This window comes from Musca autumnalis, unplaced genomic scaffold (assembly GCF_047663935.1).
Source record: "Musca autumnalis isolate F117 unplaced genomic scaffold, ASM4766393v1 scaffold_1, whole genome shotgun sequence".
In the NCBI taxonomy this organism is placed as follows: Eukaryota; Metazoa; Arthropoda; class Insecta; order Diptera; family Muscidae; genus Musca; species Musca autumnalis.
This window is the reverse complement of record NW_027411644.1, coordinates 258,136,868-258,161,362: the sequence shown is the minus strand read 5'-3', so window position 1 is coordinate 258,161,362 and position 24,495 is coordinate 258,136,868. Positions and strand designations below refer to the sequence as shown.

At 31.9% G+C, this 24,495-nt stretch overlaps 1 protein-coding gene and 1 long non-coding RNA gene across 2 annotated transcripts; one reads left to right on the top strand and one right to left on the bottom strand.

The window, feature by feature from the left end:
- Window positions 1–287: 287 nt before the first annotated feature.
- On the top strand, window positions 288–23,722 carry LOC141389430 (uncharacterized). The gene is made up of 2 exons (XR_012409040.1): window positions 288–5,704; window positions 5,908–23,722. It is a non-coding gene; the product is annotated as an uncharacterized lncRNA (long non-coding RNA).
- On the bottom strand, window positions 9,864–15,689 carry LOC141389429 (uncharacterized). The gene is made up of 2 exons (XM_073960891.1): window positions 11,001–15,689; window positions 9,864–10,708 (listed from the first exon to the last, which is right to left on the bottom strand). Exon 1 carries the CDS (start codon window positions 15,687–15,689, stop codon window positions 14,883–14,885), a length of 807 nt encoding a protein of 268 aa, XP_073816992.1. The 3' UTR covers window positions 9,864–10,708; window positions 11,001–14,882.
- Window positions 23,723–24,495: the final 773 nt, after the last annotated feature.

Below are 24,495 nucleotides of genomic sequence, written 5' to 3'. Positions count from 1 at the left end.
AGGGGTATTCTATACATAGAAGTCGTCCTAAAGGGATCTTCCATACATAGAAGACCTCCTAAAGGGGTCTTCTATACATAGAAAACCTCCTAAAAGGGTCTTCCATACATAGAAGACCTCCTAAATGGGTCGTCTATACATAGAAGGCCACCTATAGGGGCCTTCCATACATAGAAGACATCCTAAAGAGGTCTTTTATACATAGAAGACCTCCTAAAGTGATCTTCTATACATAGAAGACCTCCTAAAGTGGTCTTCCATACATAGAAAACCTCCTAAAAGGGTCTTCTATACATAGAAGACCTCCTAAAGGGGTCCTCCATACATAGAAGACCTCCTAAAGGGGTCCTCCATACATAAAAGACCTCCTAAAGGGGTCTTCTATACATAGAAGACCTTCTAAAGAGTTCTTCTATACATAGAAAACCTCCTAAAGGGGTCTACCATACATAGAAAACCTCCTAAAGGGGTCTTCTATACATAGAAAAACCTCCTAAAGGGGTCTTCTATATATAGAAGACCTTCTAAAGGGGTCTTCTATACACCGTGGTGCAATGGTATGCACACACGCCTTGCACACATAAGGTCGTGGGTTCGATTCCCCGGCCAGACAACATCAAAACACTTTTCAACGGTGGCAAAATACCCCTCAGTAATGTTGGCGACATTTCCTGAGTACTTCAGCCATGTAAAACTTCTCTACAAAAGTGGTGTCTTAGACACGCCGTTCGGACTCGGCGATAAACCGTAGGTCCCATATCATTGAGCTAATATGAATCGGGGTGCACTCATTGATATGAGAGAAGTCTCCCTTGTCCCTTATGGGATGTTTGTGGAACAATTATATTATATAGGCCCTTCTAAGAGGTCTTCTATTTATAGAAGACCACTCTGGGAGGTCTTCTATCTGTAAAAGGCCCCTTTGGGTGGTCTTCTATATATAGGAAACTCCTTGGGAGGAATACCTCCCAACGGAGCCTTTTAGGGAGAGAAGACCTCCCAAAGATTTCTTCCATAGATAGAAGACCTCCGTTTGTTTAGAATGGACATTTTTTGATTATTTTTCCTTAATTTGTTTCCATTTTATTTAGAAAATTTTCGATATTTTTCTAACCGAAATTTTTACTTTTTATTTAATCCTTTATTTTCATATAATTTTGGATTTTTATCTTTCTCCGAATGCTTGATTTTTTTTGTTTGAAAAATCCTTTGTATTTATTAGACAATTGTTTAATTTAATAGAATTTTTTTCAAGATATGTTTTAAGTTTTATCGTTTTATCATTTAAAAATCATTCTCGTTGGATTTTTTCAACTTTTGTTTATTTATTTCATAATTTTTTACATATAATTTTCAATTTGTTGTTCATTCCTTGAACTTGTATCATTATTTTGATTTTTTTGTATGGTTAAAATTTTCAAATTCCGAATATTTAATCGTTAATTTTGATTTTTTCGATATTTTCAAATATGTCTGTTTAATGCAATAAGAATTTATTTCAAGTTATGTTTTAATTTTTATCATTTAATACTGATAAAGAAAATATTTTGAGTTATTATTTATTCGAAATTATTATTTTATTCTTTTTGTCTAAAAAAAAACTTCAAAATGTCTACCATTTTTATGTTTAAAAGTTTCAAATTCTGTTTATTTAATTCTCAACTTATTTGAACATAATTTTGCATTTTCGTTCTTTCCTTGAATTTGTTCCACTATTTTGAATTTTGTGTTTGTTTAAAATTTTCAAATTCCGTTAACTTAATCCTTAATTTATTTGCATATTATTTTGATTTTTATTTTCGTTAACGTCATTAATACTTTCCATTATTTTGAATTTTTCTATGGTTAAAATTTTTAAATTCTGTTTTTTTAATTTACTTAATCCTTAATTTATTTGCATATTATTTTGATTTTTTTCCGTTAACGTCATTAATTTTTTCCATTATTTTGAATTTTTCTATGGTTAAAATTTTTAAATTCTGTTTTTTTAATCCTTAATTTATTTGCCCATAATTTTGGATTTTTGTTTTTGTATTTTTTCAAATATTTTTGTATTATTTTTGAAAGTTATTTATTGTTTATTTTTTATTTAAATCCTTTTGTCCACTATATTTTTTTTCATTTTAAGATTATATCCATTTTAATGAATTTCCGAAAACAATTAAGCACTTCTTGTAAATCCAAACTTACCACATAGTCGAATCTCCTGTAGCACGAACAACAGTTATCATAATTTTGTGTTCATTTCGATAACGTATCTGATAAGAACTTCGAAAAATAATGACTGCGAAAAGTTTGTTGTACAATTGAAATAAAAGTGTATATTTTAGTACCGCATTTTTACACAATATTTAACAAAGGGAAGGCTAAGGCCTGCAGCCAGAAAAAAGTGACGAAAAATCAAAAACTTTTCAATTGCAGGCCTTGGTTTTTACAGTTTTCATTCAAAACTTTATTTGTTAAATAACCAATTATCCAATTAAATATTTGATTTTTTTTGTAACTTGTTATATATTTCGTGTGCATTATGGCACTCCATATTTTATAAATTTATAACATTTTATTGTTGTAATGAAAGAAGCGACTCGTTTTTTGTTGTAATCACAAATTTATTATTACAGCATTTTTTCCTTTTTATTGCGAATAATAGTCTCCTTGACTAGAATTTTTTTGCATTTCCGTGCAGTGCCACGAGTTTGTCATTTTGTTTAATTTTGACAATTTTTATTTTGTTTATAAATCATTAACAATTATTACACTTTGGAAAATTCTAGGTTATGCATATTCTCTTCTTGTTATAAAATGACGACTAGGAACTGACTTTAAATACGCTATGGCATAACTTTTGTGTTTGCCTCTATTATAGTTTACAATTCCGTTAAATATTACAAACAAACAAGGCAAATGTTTAGAGCAAATATATTTTGAGTGCAAAATAGAGTATTGTAATTACATATGTAATAATATCGGGTGTTTTTTAGTGGTATAGAACTTCGAATTGAAATAAAACACAAGAAAATCGTTTTAATGTCCATCATTTTGACTTTATTGGAAGGATAATTTTATGCCATTAATGTTTAAATATGATTTCGGGCATGTGGCCGCCAATTTTCAACCACTTTTTCGAGCATATGGGGCCGTATGACGGCAATAACGCCACGAATGTTGGCTTCCAATTCCCCTAACGTTTCTGGTTTGTTGGCGTAGACGAGCGACTTCACATATCCCCACAGAAAATAATCCAATGGTGTCAAATCACACGATCTTGGTGGCCAATTGGCAGGTCCATTCCGCGAAATTATATGCTCATCGAATGTTTCCTTCAACAAATCGATTGTGACGTGCGCTGTGTGGCATGTAGCGCCGTCTTGTTGGAACCACAACTCATCCACATTCATGCCATCCAATTCGGGAACAAAATAGTCGGTTATCATGGCTCTGTACCGGTCTCCATTAACGGTAACTGCCTCTCCAGCATTATTTCGGAAGAAGAATGGCCCAATGACTCCACCAGTCCAAACAGTCAGTTTTTGTGGATGTAATGGTGTCTCAAGGGTCTTATGTGGATTCTCTTCACTCCAAATGCGGCAATTTTGCTTGTTGACGTAGCCATTCAACCAAAAATGAGCCTCATCACTGAACAAAATTTTGCGATGAAAATCAGCATCGAGATCAATCTCATTTTCGGCTCATACACCAAAATCACGACGCATTGCATGGTCTCGCGGCTTTAATTCTTGCACAAGCTGGATCTTGTAAGGTCGCAAGCCAAGATCTTTGCGCAAAATCTTCCATAAAGTTGATGGATAAAACTCCAATTGCTGTGCACGGTGGCGAATCGATTCATTCGGGTCCTCTTCAACACTTTGCTCTACAGCGGCAATTGTTTCTTCGGTGCGCACTGTTCGACGTCTCGCGGATGCGTATTATCATATAGAGTAAACGTAGTGCGAAAACGATCCATGGTTAACCGAATTAATTGCTCCGATGGACGATTATGTCGACCATAAAATGGACGGAGCTTGCGGTAAACTTCGCGAACTGAACCATTATTTTCGAAATAAATTTGCACGATTTGCAAGCGTTGTTCTTTTGTCAACCTGTTCATGATGAAATGGCAAACCAAACTGAATATAAATGACATTAGAGTTGCCAGATTTGACCACAAAATGCCAGTTTTATCTCTATTCGAAAAGCAAACCTGTAAAAAAAAAACACCCGTTACATGTTGTTACATTTTTAACTTTTCTTACAATATATATGGTGACAGCACCAATTACATAGTTGAGAATATGATCATAAATATGATAAACATGTAAAAAACGTATTGATAACTCATATTATGTTGTCTGGCACATGATATATAGTTGTAGCAACAATTCTATATATTTATAAGATCATATTTGTCTTCAACATATTTTTGTTCTGACAATTTACCTTGTGATTTGTAAATTATAATAGAGGCATGAATCAACATATTTAATTTTTAAATTTTTTATTAATTGTCTGTTGCTCTAAGGCGATTCGAAATCATATTCGTTTTAATTACTACCAAACTCTTGTTATTGTGGAACATTTTTGTTTGATTGGAAATAAAAATTAATCAAATATTTTGCAAAACAACAGAAATTTTGTAGCAACTCGAACGACTTTCGTTTCGAAAAGTCTTAGAGGAACAGTCCATAAATGTTGTCGAAGTTCCCCGGAACTTCAATATTTTTGTAGATGTATCATTTTATATTAACTTTATGGCATTCATTAGAATCGAAAATAATTTACCCTAATTATTACCGATAAATATTTATACTTGCCAGCTATTATTTAAATCATGATTGCCATTAAATGTCAAAGGAAAATTGATGTCAAATACCTACCAATATCTTAAAGGAGTTTACAAAGTACTTGCCTGCTATTTTAAAACAAATCGGTTGATGCAATTGCACTTTGTTAAATTTCAACAAGCAAATCAATTTTTTATTTGACAAATTTGTCAAGCATATATATGTTTAATTATCGTTGTGTGACATGGTCATATCTGTCACCATCAGATTTTGTTATTATCATTTCCTTTCCTCTTTGAAAGGAAGGGACAGATTATTTGAAGTTATCTTTAATTTGACAACTTTTTGTTTTTTTCTTTGTCAAAATCAAATCAAATTTAATAGATTTGTTGGGCAGAAGATATATATTTTTAAAAATTGTTTTATTTCAAATATTTTCTGTTACATATTTAAATCTGTAGTGGGATTCTCTAGGGCATTTTTTGGTTACCGATAAAAATCGGTCAAAGTAAAACGCAAAATTATGAATGATAAGTTAAAATAAAAGTTGACATCGCTGTTGCTATCGGTAGAACTTTGCGACTACTTTTTATTGGTCGCTAACTTACCGAATAATATCGGTTATTACCGAAATTATACGCATTTTAATTTTAACGATTTTTGTAGAAAACCAAAAAATGCGTTAGAGAATCCCACTACTGGTCCCAAGTACTTTGGGAAATTTATTATATATCAACAATCAGTTATACCAATAGATTACATACCTGCAAAATTTTCCAATGAAATTATTGGTTCTAGTAGAGAACGAACTAGGTCAATTGAAAGATTCATTGAAAAGAGCATAGATCAATCGATATTGGTCTTTATAGTTCAGTAGGTCACTGAGCACCAATGCAAGGAAAGAAATGCAATTATTGGCTCTAGTAGAGAACGAACTAGTTCAATTGAAAGATTCATTGAAAAGAGCCTAGATCAGTCGATATTGTGCTTTATAGTTCAGTAGGTCACTGAGCACCAATGCAAGGAAAGAAATGAAATTATTGGTTCTAGTAGAGAACGAACTAGTTCAATTGAAAGATTCATTGAAAAGAGCCTAGATCAGTCGATATTGTGCTTTATAGTTCAGTAGTTCCTCACGTCGTGCACGTATCATAGTGGGAGGTCAGATTTTAAAAAATTGGCGCAATAAAAAATCGAAAATCGGGATACACTATTCGTCTTATAAAACCGAATGACTTACCATTAAAAACTTGATAATTATATATATTTTTTAAATGATTATAAAAATATTTCCTAGTGATATATTTGCAAGCCACACCGATCCATGGTCGTCTCAACTTAAATACACTCTAGTTTCAAAAAGAATTGTTTCCCCTTAGATAGTAGTAAATAACAGGATACTATAGACAACATGAATCATCGATATTTACCAACAATCGTAAAAACTTAATGGGAGTTGAGAGAGAGTTCTAAAAACAATTAGTAAATAATAAAATATTGGTAAATATTAAAGAACCGCAGACGAAATGAATTAACAAAATTTTCGTCGCAATTGAAAATAGCAATTTACCAGCTTGTGTTTTTAGATTTTTTATTTAAATATATAGTTCTTTTTTCTGTAATTACAACCCACACCGAACCTAAGGTCGTCTCAATTGTAAAAAAAGAGATATATTTTCGAAAGGAATTATTTCCCCTTAGATAATAGCTAAGTAAGAAGATACTATAGACAACATGAATCATCGATATTTACCAACAATCTCAATGAATTGAATAAAAAAATGTAGTCCCTGTTAAGCTTAATAGGAGTTGAGAGAGTTTCATAAAACCACAATCTTAAAAGTGAGACATTTACAATAAAATAAATATTAAAATGCTATAGACAAAATGAATCATCAAAAGATTTATCACAGTTCAAAAAAGAAATAACTGTAGAATAAAACGGTTTTGTATTAGAAAACTGTTGTAACTAATTCTTGTGTTGATGATGTCTGCTGCGTGGAGGAAATGAAAAACGCTTGTAGCTCTGTTGGTGTCTTTATTACGAGTGAGTATTCATTGGCTTACATTCTACACAAGTACCCTTAACACACAACTCTTTGTTTGTATAGGATCATTGCACATTTTTTTCCAAAAACAACCTCATATTTTTCCGCTATTCTGCCAACCGCCATAAAATTGCATTGCAGGTCCGGCACAAACAACACATCATTCAATTCGATGTCGCCTTCATTGATGTGTACTTTCCCCCTTCCTCTTGCTTCAATTGTCGGAGCATCTGCAAGGGAAATTACTTCACTATGCAGCCTGTAGGTCGTAAACAAATTACGATCGCAGCATAAATGTGAAGAAGAACCGCTATCCAGACACCAGATGTTCTTACTTTCATTGTTGTTGTTGTTGTCACTCGAAGATAACACTGTGTTAGGATGCTCGTTGGGGTATTGCAGCTTACCATTTTTTCGCTGCTTGTTTGCATTGCGCCGCATAATGGCCTCTGCCGCCACAATTGTAACAATTGAAGTTTCTTTTGCTTGTGCGCGAATGTCGTTGTCTGCTACCTACATAGTTGTTATTGTCATCATCTCTATTTTGCGTATTGGAATTTTTACTCGTACTTTTGTTGTTGTCCATGTGATACCCCATAAACGCATGATTGGAATTTTCGCCATTCATATTTGCTAATGATCTGCGTCTTTCACATTCTTCTGATAATTTGACCTTCAATGCACACAGCGTAGGCAAATTATCTCTCGATTCCAGTGCAACAACTAGGTTTTCGAACGATTCTGGAATACTGGCGAGGTTCAAAATCACTAACAGGTCTTCAGCAAGCGTAATACCTGCGTCAGACAGCTTGTCTACGACTGACGTAAACTCACACAAGTACTGCTGGATTCCTTCGCCTTCGTTCATCTTCATATCGAGTAGCTGCTTAAACAATGAAACCTTTCTTATTGGGCCTTTTGGTCGATGCACTTCTCTCAAACTGTCCCACGCATCTCTAGACGACTTGCAGCACTTTATGTACGAGAGCTGGACAGGAGTAACACTTAGTATAATAGTTGCCATCGCCTTATCATCACCATCTACAAGCACAAAACACCATATAGCCGTACTACAAGTAACCCATGCATAACCATCACATCTCTCATACACCATCGCCCAATCGACATCAACACACATAGCCATATCCATCATTTACAATCAAATAGCCCAAACCACACATCACTACAACATCTTTCACCTCTACAACACACACAATTCAAAAGTTTGGACCTCAAGGTCTCCGAGTGGAGTAGCTGCCAACATGGCAGTTACGCATCCTGAACCTAACCTAACCTGCCATCGCCTTCTCATCACACTTTTTCCAGGACACATCTTTCTTGTCAATCTGCTCCTCGGAGATCACCTCCCACAGATCCTGATGGACAAGTACGGATTTCATTTGCCGACACCATGACTCGTAGTTGTTTTCATCTAGTTTTTCAATATTGTATATTGAATTCATTTTGGGTTTCTTCTCTTATCGACACACGGTGGAACTAAACTGACACACAGTTAATGTTGCACTCAATCTTTTCTTTGTATTTTTCAATTTCAATCACACAGATTGATTCACTAGCAACACTTTCCTTTCATTTTTCCAATGCGTTTTCCTTTGGCTGATCCTGGTCACAATTTATATTTCCTATATCTCTATTCAATTTTGATTTCCTTAGCGTTGTCCTTTTGAGTATACTGGGCCCATAACCTGTTGTAACTAATTCTTGTGTTGATGATGTCTGCTGCGTGAAGGAAGTGAAAAACGCGTGTAGCTCTGTTGGTGTCTTTATTACGAGTGACTATTCATTGGCTTACATTCTACACAAGTACCCTTAACACTATTTTCTATTTAAAAACAAGACTTGTGTGTGCTCACACAATGCGAACTGATCGCTAGTACTTGTGAGAAGGTGCTAAGTGCGACTTCCCCATATTTTATTCAACAAACAACTGGATTTTACAATCTTTATTAGATGTTTATTAGTTGGAAATGTATGGGGATCATGTTGCATGAGCGGTGTTATCGCTGGTGCCAAACATCGCCAACATAGTGGCACACAAAATGTGTGGTGACGTGTGCATCCAAGTCTCAACAAAATGTGAGAATAATGTTACATACAGAAGGTATGGTAACATGCACCACATATTGACACTACATTAGAAACAGTTGTCATCCGTAATTATAAATTATTGAATCGGTATAGAAATATAATTACGGCCGCATGAGCGGACAACATATTCCCATTACGTATTCACTTTTGGTTAAAGCTCGTAGGAGAACATAACTTTACCATTCTCAATGCCTAAATGTAGGCATACGCTTGGGTGTGCCATTTTTTGGCGCCCCTTAGGTATGCTATGATTCTTTTTGGTATTATTTTAATAACCTTGATATTGGTAAAGCTAATAGTAATGTCCCGCTGAGGTCCAACTATACGTTTTATGGTATATATACGCCCTTAATGTATGCTAAAATCCTTAGGTTTTATTATTAAAGGTGTTTAACTTTATCGAAATAAGCTCGTTAAAGATAAATTGTTGTCCATCATTACAAAACACCTAAAAGTATGCCCAATGAAATTACTTATACATTAAAAAAACCTATAAAATGTGCGCTATACATTTTGGCGCCTAAAATACATGCTTTGTTTTTATTTGCTACCTTCCCTAACGATGATTGATTTGATGTTCGTCTTTATCTCACAGCAGTAATAGTTATTTTTTATTATTACTAACGGACATTATTTTTTGCCATTTTCTTTTGTTCCTTTTTCCTGAAACTTTTTGTGCCGTGTATTCACTCTCTCTTCTGCCTTTTTAGACATTCCTTTCCATGTTCATTGTTTTTTTTTTTTTTTTTTTTTTTTTGTAAGCTTCCTTCTGTTCTCGTCAATTTTATGTATTTACTTTTTTTTGGTTAAACGAATTAAGCCAAGTTATGCTGCTATGACACGTGCCAAACTTTATGGCATTACATCCTCCAATTAATTTTGTTTTTGTTCGCCTGCCTTAAGTTTATTGTATTAAATAGCGAGAGGAAGGAAGTCGGGGAAGGAGTGAATTAGGAAGTTAAAGGAAATTCCAAAGAATTTAAGTGTCAAAGTAAATGACTAACAAGTCTTTAAGTGTAATTTACGGGATATTCGTGTGATAAAAAATTTGCAATATTATGGGGGAAAAATCAAAAAACAGTGATAAGTTTTTGCCACCAATATTAGGGTTTTGCGCAGTGACATTATTATAATATTTTTTTTAGTGGTCCTCGGATTGAGTTTTACCAGAGGGTTCATTGACAATCAAGATAATATAATAGGAATGTTATATAATATAAGAACTTAAAAAATATAATTTTAATGGCGACGAGAGAGCGGACAGAGATCATGTTGATATTCGTATACTGTAAAGTAAAATAATTCTGCACCAAAATGAAGGCTTGTCATTATCGTTAGGCCGTAGCAAAGCACATAATTGAAATTTCGAAACAGTGTTTCGTAGATATAAAAATAAGAAGAGATAGAGAAAGTGGAAGAGTCGTTAAAGATCGTGAGAATAAACAAAAGATAGTCGTATATTAAAAATTTTTGAGATGTTAAAGAATTTCCTAAAGCGGTGGAGCAAAATCTTTCGATTTTGTAGTAGTAATGTAAAATACTTCTGTGCTTAAGTCAAGGCTTTGTGGGATGATATTAATTCCATATTCATAAGCAAAAAAGATAAAAGAACACATTTTCAGCAGCCCTTTAGATTGGCAGCTTTTGCTAGTAATTTAATATCCTGTAATTCGTTAGTAAGCCTCATCAACAGCAGTTGCGAATGAAGTACCCATTGGAAGAGGAGTCGTTTAATTGTCCCAGTTAACTTCATATAAAATTCTAAAAATGCTATCAATAAAGATCGTGAGAATCGAAAAAAGATACATATTTGTATATTAAAAAAATTAGATATTAAAGAATTTCCTAAATCGGTGGAGCAAAATCTTTCGATTTTGTAGTAGTAAAGTAAAATACTTCTGCGCAAAATCAAAGTCGGGATGATATTCATTACATATTCATAAGCAAAAAAGATAATAGAACACATTTTCAGCAGTCCTATAGGTTGGCAGGGTTTGTTAGTCATTTAATATCCTGTAGTCCGTTAGTAGGCCTCATCAACAGCAGTTGCGAATGAAGTAACCTTTGGTACTATATTCCTTACAAATTTAGATTTTCAACAATATTTCTATTATTCCGTGTCAAAGTCGGTTAAGTTGATTAAACATATAACAATTAAGCAAAGTGCCATTTAATACGGCACTTTTTTAAATAATATTTTCCCTTAATACTTACTATATTTGTATGTTATAAAATCCTTTTCCTATGGTCTTTAACTTTCATTGACACTATAACTCAAGATATCCTTTATCTATATTCTATTTTAAACTTGAGTTTTAAAATGAAAGTTGAAGTCCAACTAGTTCCTATTAGTTCTAGATTTTCACCAAGTCTTTTTTCATTTCGTGTAAAGCTTAGTCTTTGTCTTAGTGTGGATCCCAGTTGACCTTAGATACTCGTGTAATATCACGAGCTAAAAACATTTATTGTTTGGTGATGATGTCTGCAGCTTGCGAAATGAAACAAATGATGTGTTGCTGTTAAGTGCTTTATTACGAATTTCCAAACGCAACAACAAAGTTCTCATATGACTCCGGCAAACTGGCGAGGATCATAATCACCAATTGTTCATCATCAAGCACGATACCTGCGTCAGACAGCTTGCCTACGACGGACGTAAACTCACACAGGTACTGTTGTACTCCATCGCCTTCTTCCATTCGCATACTGAGCAACTGCTTAAACAGCTAGATCTTTATCACTGGTCCTTTCGGTCGATGCATTTCTCTGAGACTGTCCCATGCTTCTTTGGCCGACTTACAGCTCTTTATATACGAAAGCTGGACAGGAGTAACGCTCAGTCAGATGGTTGCCATCGCTTTTTCATCACGCTTTCTCCAGGATACGTTTTTCTCTTCCGCCTCTTCAGAGATCACACTCCAAAGGTCTTGATGAATCAAAACGGATTTGATCTGCAGGTTCCATGACTCGTAATTATCTTCAGCTAATTTATTAATAGAATGCATTAAAGACATTTTGTTGTCGACTAACGAAGCAACCAAACTGACACACAGCTCTTCCAAAACGTTTCACAAACTTCAATGTTCTCGTCAATCACGCAGATCGGTATTCACTAGCAACACTTTCCTTTCGTTTTTCCAATTCGTATATCCTTTGATTTTTCCAGGTCACAACTTATCATTCAAATATGTCTTTTCCAATACGTGAATTCTTAGAGTTGTCCTTTAGAGTATCCTGGGCCCATAACCTGTTGAAACATTGCGAAATGAAACAAACGATGTGTTGCTGTTGATTGCTTTATTACGAGTTTCCAACGCAACAACCAAGTTATCACACGACTCCGGCAAACTGGCGAGGATCATAATCACCAATAGTTCATCATCAAGCACGATACCTGCGTCAGACAGCTTGTCTACGACGGACGTAAATTCGCACAAAACATAAATAGTTACAACACATTTCATTTCTAAACAATTTTGTGAGCTATTTTCACAAAATTTAAGATTCTTTGCCAAATTTCAATTACATTTTCAACCCAAGATTATTTGCTGATTTTTAGTTTTATTCTTCACAGATTGAAACTGAAAACGAAATTTTAGTTCCCTTTAGTTCTAGATTTTCACCAAGTATTTTCTCATTTCGTGTAAAAGTTAGTCTTTGTCTTAGTGTGGATCCCAGTTAGATCTTAGATACTCGAGTAATATTTCGAGTTAAAACCTTTTACCTTTCTAAATAATTTTGTGGCATATTTTTACAAAGCGTATAATCTCAAAATCTTTCCTTTAGTTTTGTTTTATTTTCATATAGAATAATTAAAGGTCGGTTGCCGATTTTTATTTTTCTGAGAATGAAACTTGAAATAAAATTTTAGTTCCCTTTAGTACTAGAATTTAACCAAGCATTTTCTCATTTCGTGTAAAAGTTAGTCTTTGTCTTAGTGTGGATCCCAGTTAGATCTCAGATACCCGAGGTAATATCTCGAGTTAAAACCTTTTCCCTTTCTAAATAATTTTGTGGCATGTTTTTACAAAACATATAATCTCAAGATCTTTCCTTTAATTTTGTTTTATTTTCATATAGAAAATTAAAGGTCATTTGTCGATTTTTAAATTTCTGAAAATGAAGCTTGAAATAAAATTTTAGATCCCTTTGGTTCTAGATTTTCACCAAGTATTTTCTCATTTCGTGTAAAAGTTAGCCTTTGTCTTAGTGTGGATCCCAGATCTTTGATACTCGAGTAATATCTCGAGTTAAAACCTTTTCCCTTTCTAAATAATTTTGTGGCATATTTTTACAAAACATATAATCTCAAAATCTTTCCTTTAGTTTTGTTTTATTTTCATATAGAAAAATTAAAGGTCATTTGCCGATTTTTAAATTTCTGAAAATGAAACCTAAAATAAAATTTTAGTTCCCATTAGTTCTAGATTTTCACCAAGTCTTTTCTCATTTCGTGTAAAAGTTAGTCTTTGTCTTAGTGTGGATCCCAGATAATATCTCGTACTTGAGTAATATTTCGAGTTAAAACCCTTTCCCTTTCTCAATAATTAAGTTTGAAATAAAAACACTTATATAAATGGTCATGAAATAAAAACGTATGTTTTATTTGAGAGAGTTGCAATTTAATTCTATTAAATTTTTATTAATACTTATCTTCAGTCATACTACGTCCTTTTAATCAAATTATGGGAGTCAGAAATATAACACCGCTTCTCTTGCCATAGTTTTAGATTTTCACCAAGCGCAATTATTTTTTCTTTTCGCATAGTCTTTGTCTTAGTTTGGATTCTACATTAACAGTACATTCAATATGGTAACCTTGTTTAAACAATTTGCTTATGGGGGAAATTCCTCCCCCTACAACACAAAAGTTTTTATAACTTAAATGTATTTACATTAAACTAAAATAGTTTTTTGCCAACTTAAACCACCTAACACAACATATTCTGAAAATTTTCAGATTTTGAAATATGTTTGATAATTTCAGTTCCTCTACGGATGATTCCTAATTGGTAGTATAAGTCAATATTACTGCTATACTTTTTATCTTTTTACTGCTATTTTGTATACCACCTACATTACATATGCCAAATATTTCAGATTTTCCAGTAAGAACGATACTTCAATTCCTCACATGGTTTACGATCGGACTTTTGTTTCCTTTTTATCTTTACTTTCATACTTTCAATTTTTCTATTCCTCATTGTCCCAAGATTTTAGTATTATTTTTATAAATGTGACCGAAAATTTTTTCTTCACTTTATGCTTGAAATAAAAACACTTACATATATAAATTGTCATGAAATAAAAACGTATGTTTTATTTGAGAGAGCCGCAGAGTGCGACTTCTCATTACTTTATTCACAAACAGACTGAATCGAACAATCTTTCTTAAAATCTAACTTAAAGCTAAAAGGTGTTTATAATCATGGATTAGGCTTACCCAGCATAATACATGCTGGCTAGTTTGGTGCTGTGAGAACAGTGTGGGCAATGGTTCCCATCAAAGTATAGGGATCATGTTGCATAAGTGGCGTGTTTGCTCGTCAACATAGCGGCAAACAAACTGTGTGGTGTCGTGGGCCCCCAAGTCTCAACGAAGTGTGAGAATAATGTTACATACATATTCACACTACATGCTGCATCCAGATCATCATTGGAGCAGCTTAAGTATAAATTTGATCCTATTGTTTCTCGTAATCCCAAAATTTTAAGATTGCTTTTGTGCCGAATCCAAATCATCATCTGAGTCGCTTAAGCATTTAATACCTTCGATTCTTCATTATCCCTTTATTGTAATAGTTTTTTTTAATTCTCTTCTTACCAATAACACTTATATCGGGTGTTTTTTTTAGTGGTATAGAACTTCGAATCGAAATAAAACACAAGAAAATCGTTTTAATGTCCATCATTTTGGCTTTATTGGAAGGATAATTTTATGCCATTAATGTTTAAATATGATTTCGGGCATGTGGCCGCCGCGGCTGTCTCGAATAAAGCCAATTCTAGAGGTCCAATTTTCAACCACTTTTTCGAGCATATGGGGCCGTATGTCGGCAATAACGCCACGAATGTTGGCTTCCAATTCCCCTAACGTTTCTGGTTTATTGGCGTAGACGAGCGACTTCACATATCCCCAAAGAAAATAATCCAATGGTGTCAAATCCAATGGTGGCCAATTGACAGGTCCATTCCGCGAAATTAGGCGCTCATCGAATGTTTCCTTCAATAAATCGATTGTGACGTGCGCTGTTTGGCACGTAGCGCCGTCTTGTTGGAACCACAACTCATCCACATTCATGCCATCCAATTCGGGAACAAAATAGTCGGTTATCAATGCTCTATACCGGTTTCCATTAACGGTAACTGCCTCTCCAGTATTATTTCGGAAGAAGTATGGCCCAATGACTCCACCAGCCCAAAGAGCACACCAAACAGTCAGTTTTTGTGGATGTAATGGTGTCTCAAGGGTCTTATGTGGATTATCTTCACTCCAAATGCGGCAATTTTGCTTGTTGACGTAGCCATTCAACCAAAAATGAGCCTCATCACTGAACAAAATTTTGCAATGAAAATCAGCATCGAGATCAATCTCATTTTCGGCCCATACACCAAAATCACGACGCATTGCATGGTCTCGCGGCTTTAATTCTTGCACAAGCTGGATCTTGTAAGGTCGCAAGCCAAGATCTTTGCACAAAATCTTCCATAAAGTTGATGGACAAAGCTCCAATTGATGTGCACGGGTCATTCGGGTTCTCTTCAACACTTTGCTCTACAGCGGCAATTGTTTCTTCGGTGCGCACTGTTCGACGTCTCTGCGGATGCGTATTATCATATAGAGTAAACGTAGTGCGAAAACGATCCATTGTTAACCGAATTAATTGCTCCGATGGACGATTATGTCGACCATAAAATGGACGGAGCTTGCGAAAAACTTCGCGAACTGAACCATTATTAAATAAATAAATTTGCACGATTTGCAAGCGTTGTTCTTTTGTCAACCTGTTCATGATGAAATGGCAAACCAAACTGAACATAAATGACATTAGAGTTGCCAGATTTGACCACAAAATGCCAGTTTTATCTCTATTCGAAAAACAAACCTGTAAAAAAACTCCCGTTATATTTTTATTTCTTGGTAATATAAATTTCTTTGCCATACCATCTAAATAACATATGCTGGAAATGTTTAGTTTTTAAAATAAGTGCGATATTTCAATTCCTAACACGGATTGCGATAAGCGTTCATTCCTTTCTTATAAAAGTCTTGAAATGATTTTATAAATTTAATTATTGAAAATATATTTTAATAAAATATTGATCATGTAATTAATTTACAATTTATCCTTCTATCCTCATCCTTCTACTTCCAATCTGTGCTACAAAAAATTTGATTATTTTAAAAAATTTGAAATTAAATTTTTGTATACCAACTAAATTACATATGCTGAAAAAAATTTCGATTTTAAAATAAGTGCGATATTTCAATTCCTAGCACGGATTACCATACGCTTTCATTCTTCTGTTAAAAATCTTGTAATTTTATCCTTCAGTTTCGTACTTCGACTTTGATATTATTTTGAGTTAAATTTGTTTATACTTTTCTGATACAACCATATTTCAATTGTTAGATGTTCCTTTTTAGCTTCTTCCTATGTTGGTAGGGAACATTTTTTTTGGTCCTGGTTCTAATAACTAAAGGTCGACTGAGATTTTTCATAACTAAAATTTTCCATATTTACTTTTAAATAATATTTTAGTATTATTAGCGTCCTTGTGGGTACAATAGGAATGTGTGGTCTCTGTATAAGTCACACAAATAACATTTACAATTTGACCTTCCTCCTTTTATGGGGACTTTGGAAGTACATCTCAATGGCTGTTATACATTTATGTCTTCCAATCCCCTTTTTAGTACCACCTATATTACATATTTATGCAATTTCAAATTTTAAAGTAAGTGCGATAATTCAATTCCTAACAATGGATTTCGAGTTGTTAGTTTTCACACCCTCAAAGCAGTTTTAACCTAATTTTTCTTTTTAGGTCTATAGTTTTAATAGATTGCTTCCTTCAGTTTTTGGAATGTAATTTTTCCAATTTGGACTTCCTTCTTTTTGTTGTAATATGATCATTTTAGTTTCATACCTTTCACATATGCATCCTGTGTTGATTTAAACGTAAGTAACAATGATGCTATTGTTAAATTTTTAATAGCAAACCCTGTTAGGATTTTATCCTAGCAAGAAATTTCCTCTTTTTGAAAATTATTTAACTATAAAATTTAGTTCCATACCTTTCACATATGCACCCAATGTTGTTTTAAAAGTAAGTAACAATGATGCTATTATTACAATTTTAATAGCAAATCCTGTTAGGATTTTATCCTAGCAAGAAATTCCCTTTATTTGAAAATTATTTAACTATAAAATTTAGTTCCATACCTTTCACATATGCATCCAATGTTGTTTTAAAAGTAACAATGATGGTATTCTTAGACCGCCAGCCCTTTTGGAACTGGCTCGTTTCAAAAATTCATATTATTTTTTTTAAATTATCCCTTGCCCCATTTGTATCATTTCTCTCACATATGCATCCTATGTTGATTTGAAGGTTCGAACATTATGTTTTTCGTTAGTATAAAAGTAACTTCCCTGTGATATCCAGCAATGCATTCGTAATCTTTGTATCTTCTACGCACACTTACCCTAATGTAGAACATTACGAATTTAATGTATCAAAATTGATATTGTGTTTGTATCAGTATCGATCAGTTTTGATTTATATAATTGGGGTTAGATTTTTTTTTCAATTTCATGCAGTTCAGTAATTTTTCTTGTCTTCGGTCTTACTTTCTTTCCTGTTCATTTGTTCTTTTTATCATTTCCCCCACATATTCATCACATGTTGTTTTTTTTCTTCTTATCTAATTTAACCAAAATTTATCCCTTTCCCCTTTTCTTTAGTTTTACTACTATGTAATTTTATGTCTAAATAGTTTTTAAATTGTTTTCTTTTGTCGGTTGGTATCATGTCTTTTACATATGCATCCTATGTTGATTTATAAGTCCCAAAAACTTCTTCTATAAATTTGAAATTATCTAATATTGTATATCATTTATTTTATTTTTTCTAGACCTATGAAAAACTCTCCGTTTTTTATTTCATTCAGTTTTAAAACTGAATTTCATATGACTCTTAATTTATGTCTTAATGAACTTTGAATTTCTTTCTTTATCCTTTTTGTATCAAGCAAAATTCACCATTTTTCCTTTCCAATGAAAAATTCACCTCTTTCATTTCCTTTAGTTTTATAACTGAGTCTCCTCATTTTTTAATTTGATAAAGTTTCTTTTATTTTTTTTTATCATTTCCCTTACATATGCATCCTATGTTGATTTAATAGTCCAATAATTTTGTTCGATACATTTTCCGTTATGTTTAATATTACATAGCATTTTTAATTTTTCCAGTCCTATGAAAAACTCACCGGTTTTACACATACTTCCTATGTTATATTTTGATTTTTCTCCAATCCCAAACAAAATTCACCATTTTCTTTTTCTTTAGTTTTGGATTTTTATCTAGTCCAATGAAAAATTCACCTCTTTATTTCTTTTAGTTTTATAACTGAGTCTCCTCATTTTTCAATTTGATAAAGTTTCTTTTATACTTTTTGTATCATTTGCCTCACATATGCATCCTATGTTGATTTAATAGTCCAATAATTTAGTTCGATACATTTTCCTTTATGTAATATTAAATAGCATTTTTAATTTTTCAAGCCCTATGAAAAACTCACCGGTTTTACACATACATCCTGTGCTATTTTTTGATTTTTCTCCAATTCCAACCAAAATTCACCATTTTCTTTTTCTTTAATTTTAGATTTTTATCTAGTCCAATGAAAAATTCACCTCTTTTATTTCCTTTAGTTTTATAACTGAGTCTCCTCTTTTTTCAATTTGATAAATTTTCTTTTATTTGTTTGTATCATTTCCCTTACATATGCATTCTATGTTGATTTAATAGTCCAATAATTTGATTTGATACATTTTCCGTTATGTAATATTAAATAGCATTTTTTAATTTTTCAAGCCTTATGAAAAACTCACCGGTTTTACACATACATCCTATGGTATTTTTTGATTTTTCTCCAATCCCAACCAAAACTCACCATTTTCTTTTTCTTTAGTTTTAGATTTTTATCTAGTCCAATGAAAAATTCACCTCTATTATTTCTTTTAGTTTTATAACTGAGTCTCCTCATTTTTCAATTTGATAAATTTTCTTTTGTGTATCATTTCCCTTACATATGCATTCTATGTTGATTTAATAGTCCAATAATTTGATTCGATACATTTTCCGTTATGTAATATTAAATAGCATTTTTTAATTTTTCAAGCCCTATGAAAAACTCACCGGTTTTACACATACACCTATGCTATTTTTTGCTCCAAGCCCAACCTAAATTCACCATTTTCTTTAGTTTTAGATTTTAATCTAGTCCAATGAAAAATTCAACTCTTTTATTTCCTTTAGTTTTATAACTGAGTCTCCTCATTTTTCAATTTGATAAATTTTCTTTTATTTTTTTTTTTTTTTTTTTGTATCATTTCCCTTACATATGCATTCTATGTTGATTTAATAGTCCAATAATTTGATTCGATACATTTTCCGTTATGTAATATTAAATAGCATTTTTAATTTTTCAAGCCCTATGAAAAACTCACCGGTTTTACACATACACCTATGCTATTTTTTGCTCCAATCCCAACCTAAATTCACCATTTTCTTTAGTTTTAGATTTTAATCTAGTCCAATGAAAAATTCACCTCTATTATTTCTTTTAGTTTTATAACTGAGTCTCCTCATTTTTCAATTTGATAAATTTTCTTTTGTGTATCATTTCCCTTACATATGCATTCTATGTTGATTTAATAGTCCAATAATTTGATTCGATACATTTTCCGTTATGTAATATTAAATAGCATTTTTTAATTTTTCAAGCCCTATGAAAAACTCACCGGTTTTACACATACACCTATGCTATTTTTTGCTCCAAGCCCAACCTAAATTCACCATTTTCTTTAGTTTTAGATTTTAATCTAGTCCAATGAAAAATTCAACTCTTTTATTTCCTTTAGTTTTATAACTGAGTCTCCTCATTTTTCAATTTGATAAATTTTCTTTTATTTTTTTTTTTTTTTGTATCATTTCCCTTACATATGCATTCTATGTTGATTTAATAGTCCAATAATTTGATTCGATACATTTTCTGTTATGTTATATTAAATAGCATTTTTAATTTTTCAAGCCCTTTGAAAAGCTCACCGGTTTTACACATACATCCTATGCTATTTTTTTATTTTTCTCCAATCCCAACCAAAATTCACCATTTTCTTTTTCTTTAGTTTTAGATTTTTATCTAGTCCAATGAAAAAATTCACCTCTTTTATTTTGTGCATCCTGTTATTATTTGATTTTGTCCGAAAACCAAAATTCACAGTTTTCCTTGAAAGTTTTTCTTTTATCGTTTTGTATAAGGTCTGCCACATCCTATGTTTTTTATATTGCTCCAATCTTAACCGTTCACCACTCTCTTTTCCTTCGTTCTAGTCCAATCAAAAATTCAAAACTTTTATTGTCATTATTTCTTCATCTGAATTTCAAAAATTCTTTTAATATGTGTCTAAATAATTTTTTCTTTTATCCGTCTTTGTCATCTCCCTCACATATGCATCCTATGTTGTTTTTGACTCTTTTCTAACCCCAAACAAAATTCAACATTTATTTCACTTTGATTTACAAGCTTAGTTCACATGACTTAATGTATGTCTAAATAATATTTGTCTTCTTTTCTTCCGTTTCACCTCCCTCACATATGCATCCTATGTTGTTTTTGACTTTTATCTAAGCCCAACCAAAATTCGCAATTTTTTCAATTAGTTTTACAAACAAAATTCTAAATAATCTTTAAATTATTTTCTTTTATCCTTTTGTATCATATCCCTCACATATGCATCCTATGTTGATTTAAAAGTTCGTTTTCGTTATGTCTTTCCATACATTTGCTCTCATGGAGATCCTTTTAATTTTGATGTTCTGTAATTTGTCTGTTTTTTTAGATAACTTAATTCTGTACAGGAATTTAAATGTTATCTTTGCAAAGATGTTGGGGGTTATTCTGAACGTAAATTCCCTGTGAGAATTACCTCTCTGCCGTTGCAACTTAAAAGAGAACGGGAGAAAACTCACTGGGAATTTACGTTCAGAATAACCCACTTTGCATTTAAATGATGATATCCTTCTGTTTTCTTGTCAATGGAAATCACTTTTCCATTAATTCAACTTTGTTCTTAATTATGGAAATTATTTAGTGACCATAATTTTCCGACTTTTGTTTTGTAGAACCATATCATTTACACATGACACCAATATTCGGTTTAAAAATCATTTATTATTGGAATGAAAGATATCCCCACACTTCGAATTTTGGAATCATTGGAAGCTATTATTCCATATGTGCCAAAATTTTTGTTTAGCAAATTAATAAAATAAATACAAGCATCTTTCAGGACATACATTGGAGAATGTTCATAAATTTTTTTTTAATAAAAAATTAAAGGATCTCCACTTGGAATGAATAAAAAAACACTAAGGCGCAACCAACAGCTCCTGGTAGAAATTAAACTCACTTTTTTATATATTCAAATATTTAATTAGACAATAACTTTTTATTTACTTTTCACTTTGACAATTTAAAATAAAGTTTTAATTAATTAATAAACCGGATCGATTCAGCTCGCAACCAAGACTAACTGTTTCTCCTCATTCTTGTGGGCTTATTGCTTGTCCAATCGAGTTGCAACAACATGCGCCAATATGCAGATGCTGATCCAGCAAAATCGTTGCAGCAAAATTTCAGTTATTCTCTTTTTAAAAATATTTTTTTATTATGTCATAATTGGAACTAGTGTTTTTATACAATATTTGTTAAAGTATTTAAAAACAGAGTAATCTTATTAAATGAATCTTTTTCAAGGTTTCTGAAATTTATCTTACTCTTTGTTCCAATTTTGTATCATCTCAATTACATATGTTGCTCAAAAGTAAATGTAAAAGTCGGTGTTACGTAGTTTGTATTTTTAAAAATTAATTGCCTACGATTTTTTCTAGATGTAGGAGTATACTTCATGAACAGAGCAGGTGATCATTAGAAGCAAATATCACTCTCTAGATATTAATTTAATTCCATTTTGGTTTGAATTCCACAATAAATTGACTATGTGACGACCCATTTTTGTTTCGAGAATGTTGAGGAGACAAGGGTCGTCATAAGAATTATTTTGTTTTCTTTCCCTAGCCAGAAAAACATTGGCGATAATAAATTGGGTGGAAGATAACAATTAATATAGAGCCAGTTACACACAGCCCATGACCTATGACATAACGCAGACTTTCTCTCTCATTTTATGAAAACATTGGAAGGTTAAGAAAAGTGAAAACGTCAAAAATTGGAGGCTGACCTAAATCCCTCTCCTAAAACGTGTCATATTGGGTATGTTGACATTTGAGAATGTTGCCGCAACATTGAAAGATAATTCATCAACATTTGAAAAGATTCCATAGAACTTATACTGCACTATTGAGAAACTTTATACTTCAAAAGTAAAAGGGTCTCTCAAATGTAGTTTTTCTAAAGTTTGTCTATGTTCTGACACTCCCTTTGCAACATGTCTCAGTATTTCCTCAACATTTAAGAATGTTGCCGCAACATTGAAAGATAATACATCAACATTTCAAAAGATTCCGTAGAACATATACTGCACAGTTGATAAGCCTTATATTTAAAAAATTAAAACGGTCTCTCAAATGTAGTTTTTCGAAAGTTTTTCTATGTTCTGACACTCCATGTTCTGCAACATGTCTCAGTATTTCTTCAACATTTGAAAATATTGCCGCAAGATTTGAAAATGTTGCCGCAACATTTCAAGATATTCCACAGAGCTTATGATTTGATTTACTTGTATTCTAAATTGAACTTGATTTTAAAATTGAACTTTTTTGTGTTTGGAAAAAGTTCTTCCTTTTTGTTCTTTTTTTCAATTCGTTCCATCTCAATCACATATTCAATTTTAATATGGAAAAAGCATAATCTCCCAAAGTTCATCATTTATAAAGCTTATTCTTGGAAGCATATTTATATCAAGATTGCCGTACAACCAATTTCCTTAATTTTATAATTTCAACAAGTTACATATATTCAAATTACTCAGTATCCTGAAATAGTCCTTGCATGGGAATCTTGGCAATTTTGTTTTAAAAAAAATTGTCAAAGAGGAGTAGTATTTTGTTTTACTACTCCTTTATTTTGTTAACATTACATTTTAGTTTTAAAGTTTCAACAAGTTACATATATTCAAATTCCTCAGTATCCTGAAATAGTCCTTGGCAAGTTTTTGCGAAAGAATTTTCTAAAAAGAAAATGTATTTCGCATCACTATAAAATTTTTATTTTTTGTATTATAGCATTGACAAAATTTATTCCATTGCTATTTCATATGCTTCGTAAGTAAGACTTACCAATAAAACTAATTTTCCATTTTTAGTTACTAAATTTTAAATGGAGAAGTATTGTTTGTCTATTTGCTTTCAAATTCCTAGTGTGATCTTTAAGTTCATTTTCCTTTGTTATGAAATTTTTTCTTGAGAAAGAAATATTCGAATTTTTTGAGGAAGTTAAATTCATCAATAAAACCTCAAATCAAAAAAAAAAAACTATATTTAAATTTATGTAGTGTTGAAATCTTAGTGAGAAATTAAAGGCTTGGTCTTTAGCCAAGAGAAAATTCTACTATTTTCTCTTTGAAGTTCCATTTCTATTTCATATGCTTCATAAGTAAGACTCAACAATGATAGTAATTTGCCCTTTTCATTAATGGTTATACCGTTAGAAATTGTCTCCAAGTGTAAAGATTTGTTCTGTCTAATATTAAAAACATTGATTTCACAATTGTGTTTGTTTAATACCCTTAAAATTTCTTTTCACAACAAATTCCTCCGAAGCTTTACTTTAAACATATATCCTCTAATAATTGCATAATAATTATGTTTTGTTGAAAAAATCCATTTTGAATATTTTTTAACCTCATTTTAGAGAGATTTTGTTTTCCATATTTTCAATTTTAGTATTCTTTTCGTTATTTTAGTTTCCATATTTTCCATTATGGGGAGATTTATGATATTTTGTTTTACATATTTTCTATTTTAGTATTCTTTGTGTTATTTTTAGTTTCCATATTTTCCATTTTGGAGAGATTTTTGCTATTTTATTTTTCATTTCATATGAATTTTCAATATTCATATTACGGGAAATAAAATTCATTGCAAAAATTATTATTAGAAAAAGAATTAGCTGAATTGTTTCAGCGTTTGAAACTAATTTTTTTAACTTTCAAGATTGTTGCGTCGAAATCCAAAAATTATGCTTATGTTTTAAAAAAATTTGTTTTAATATTCAGAAATATTTTATCATTTGAAAATGTTGTTTT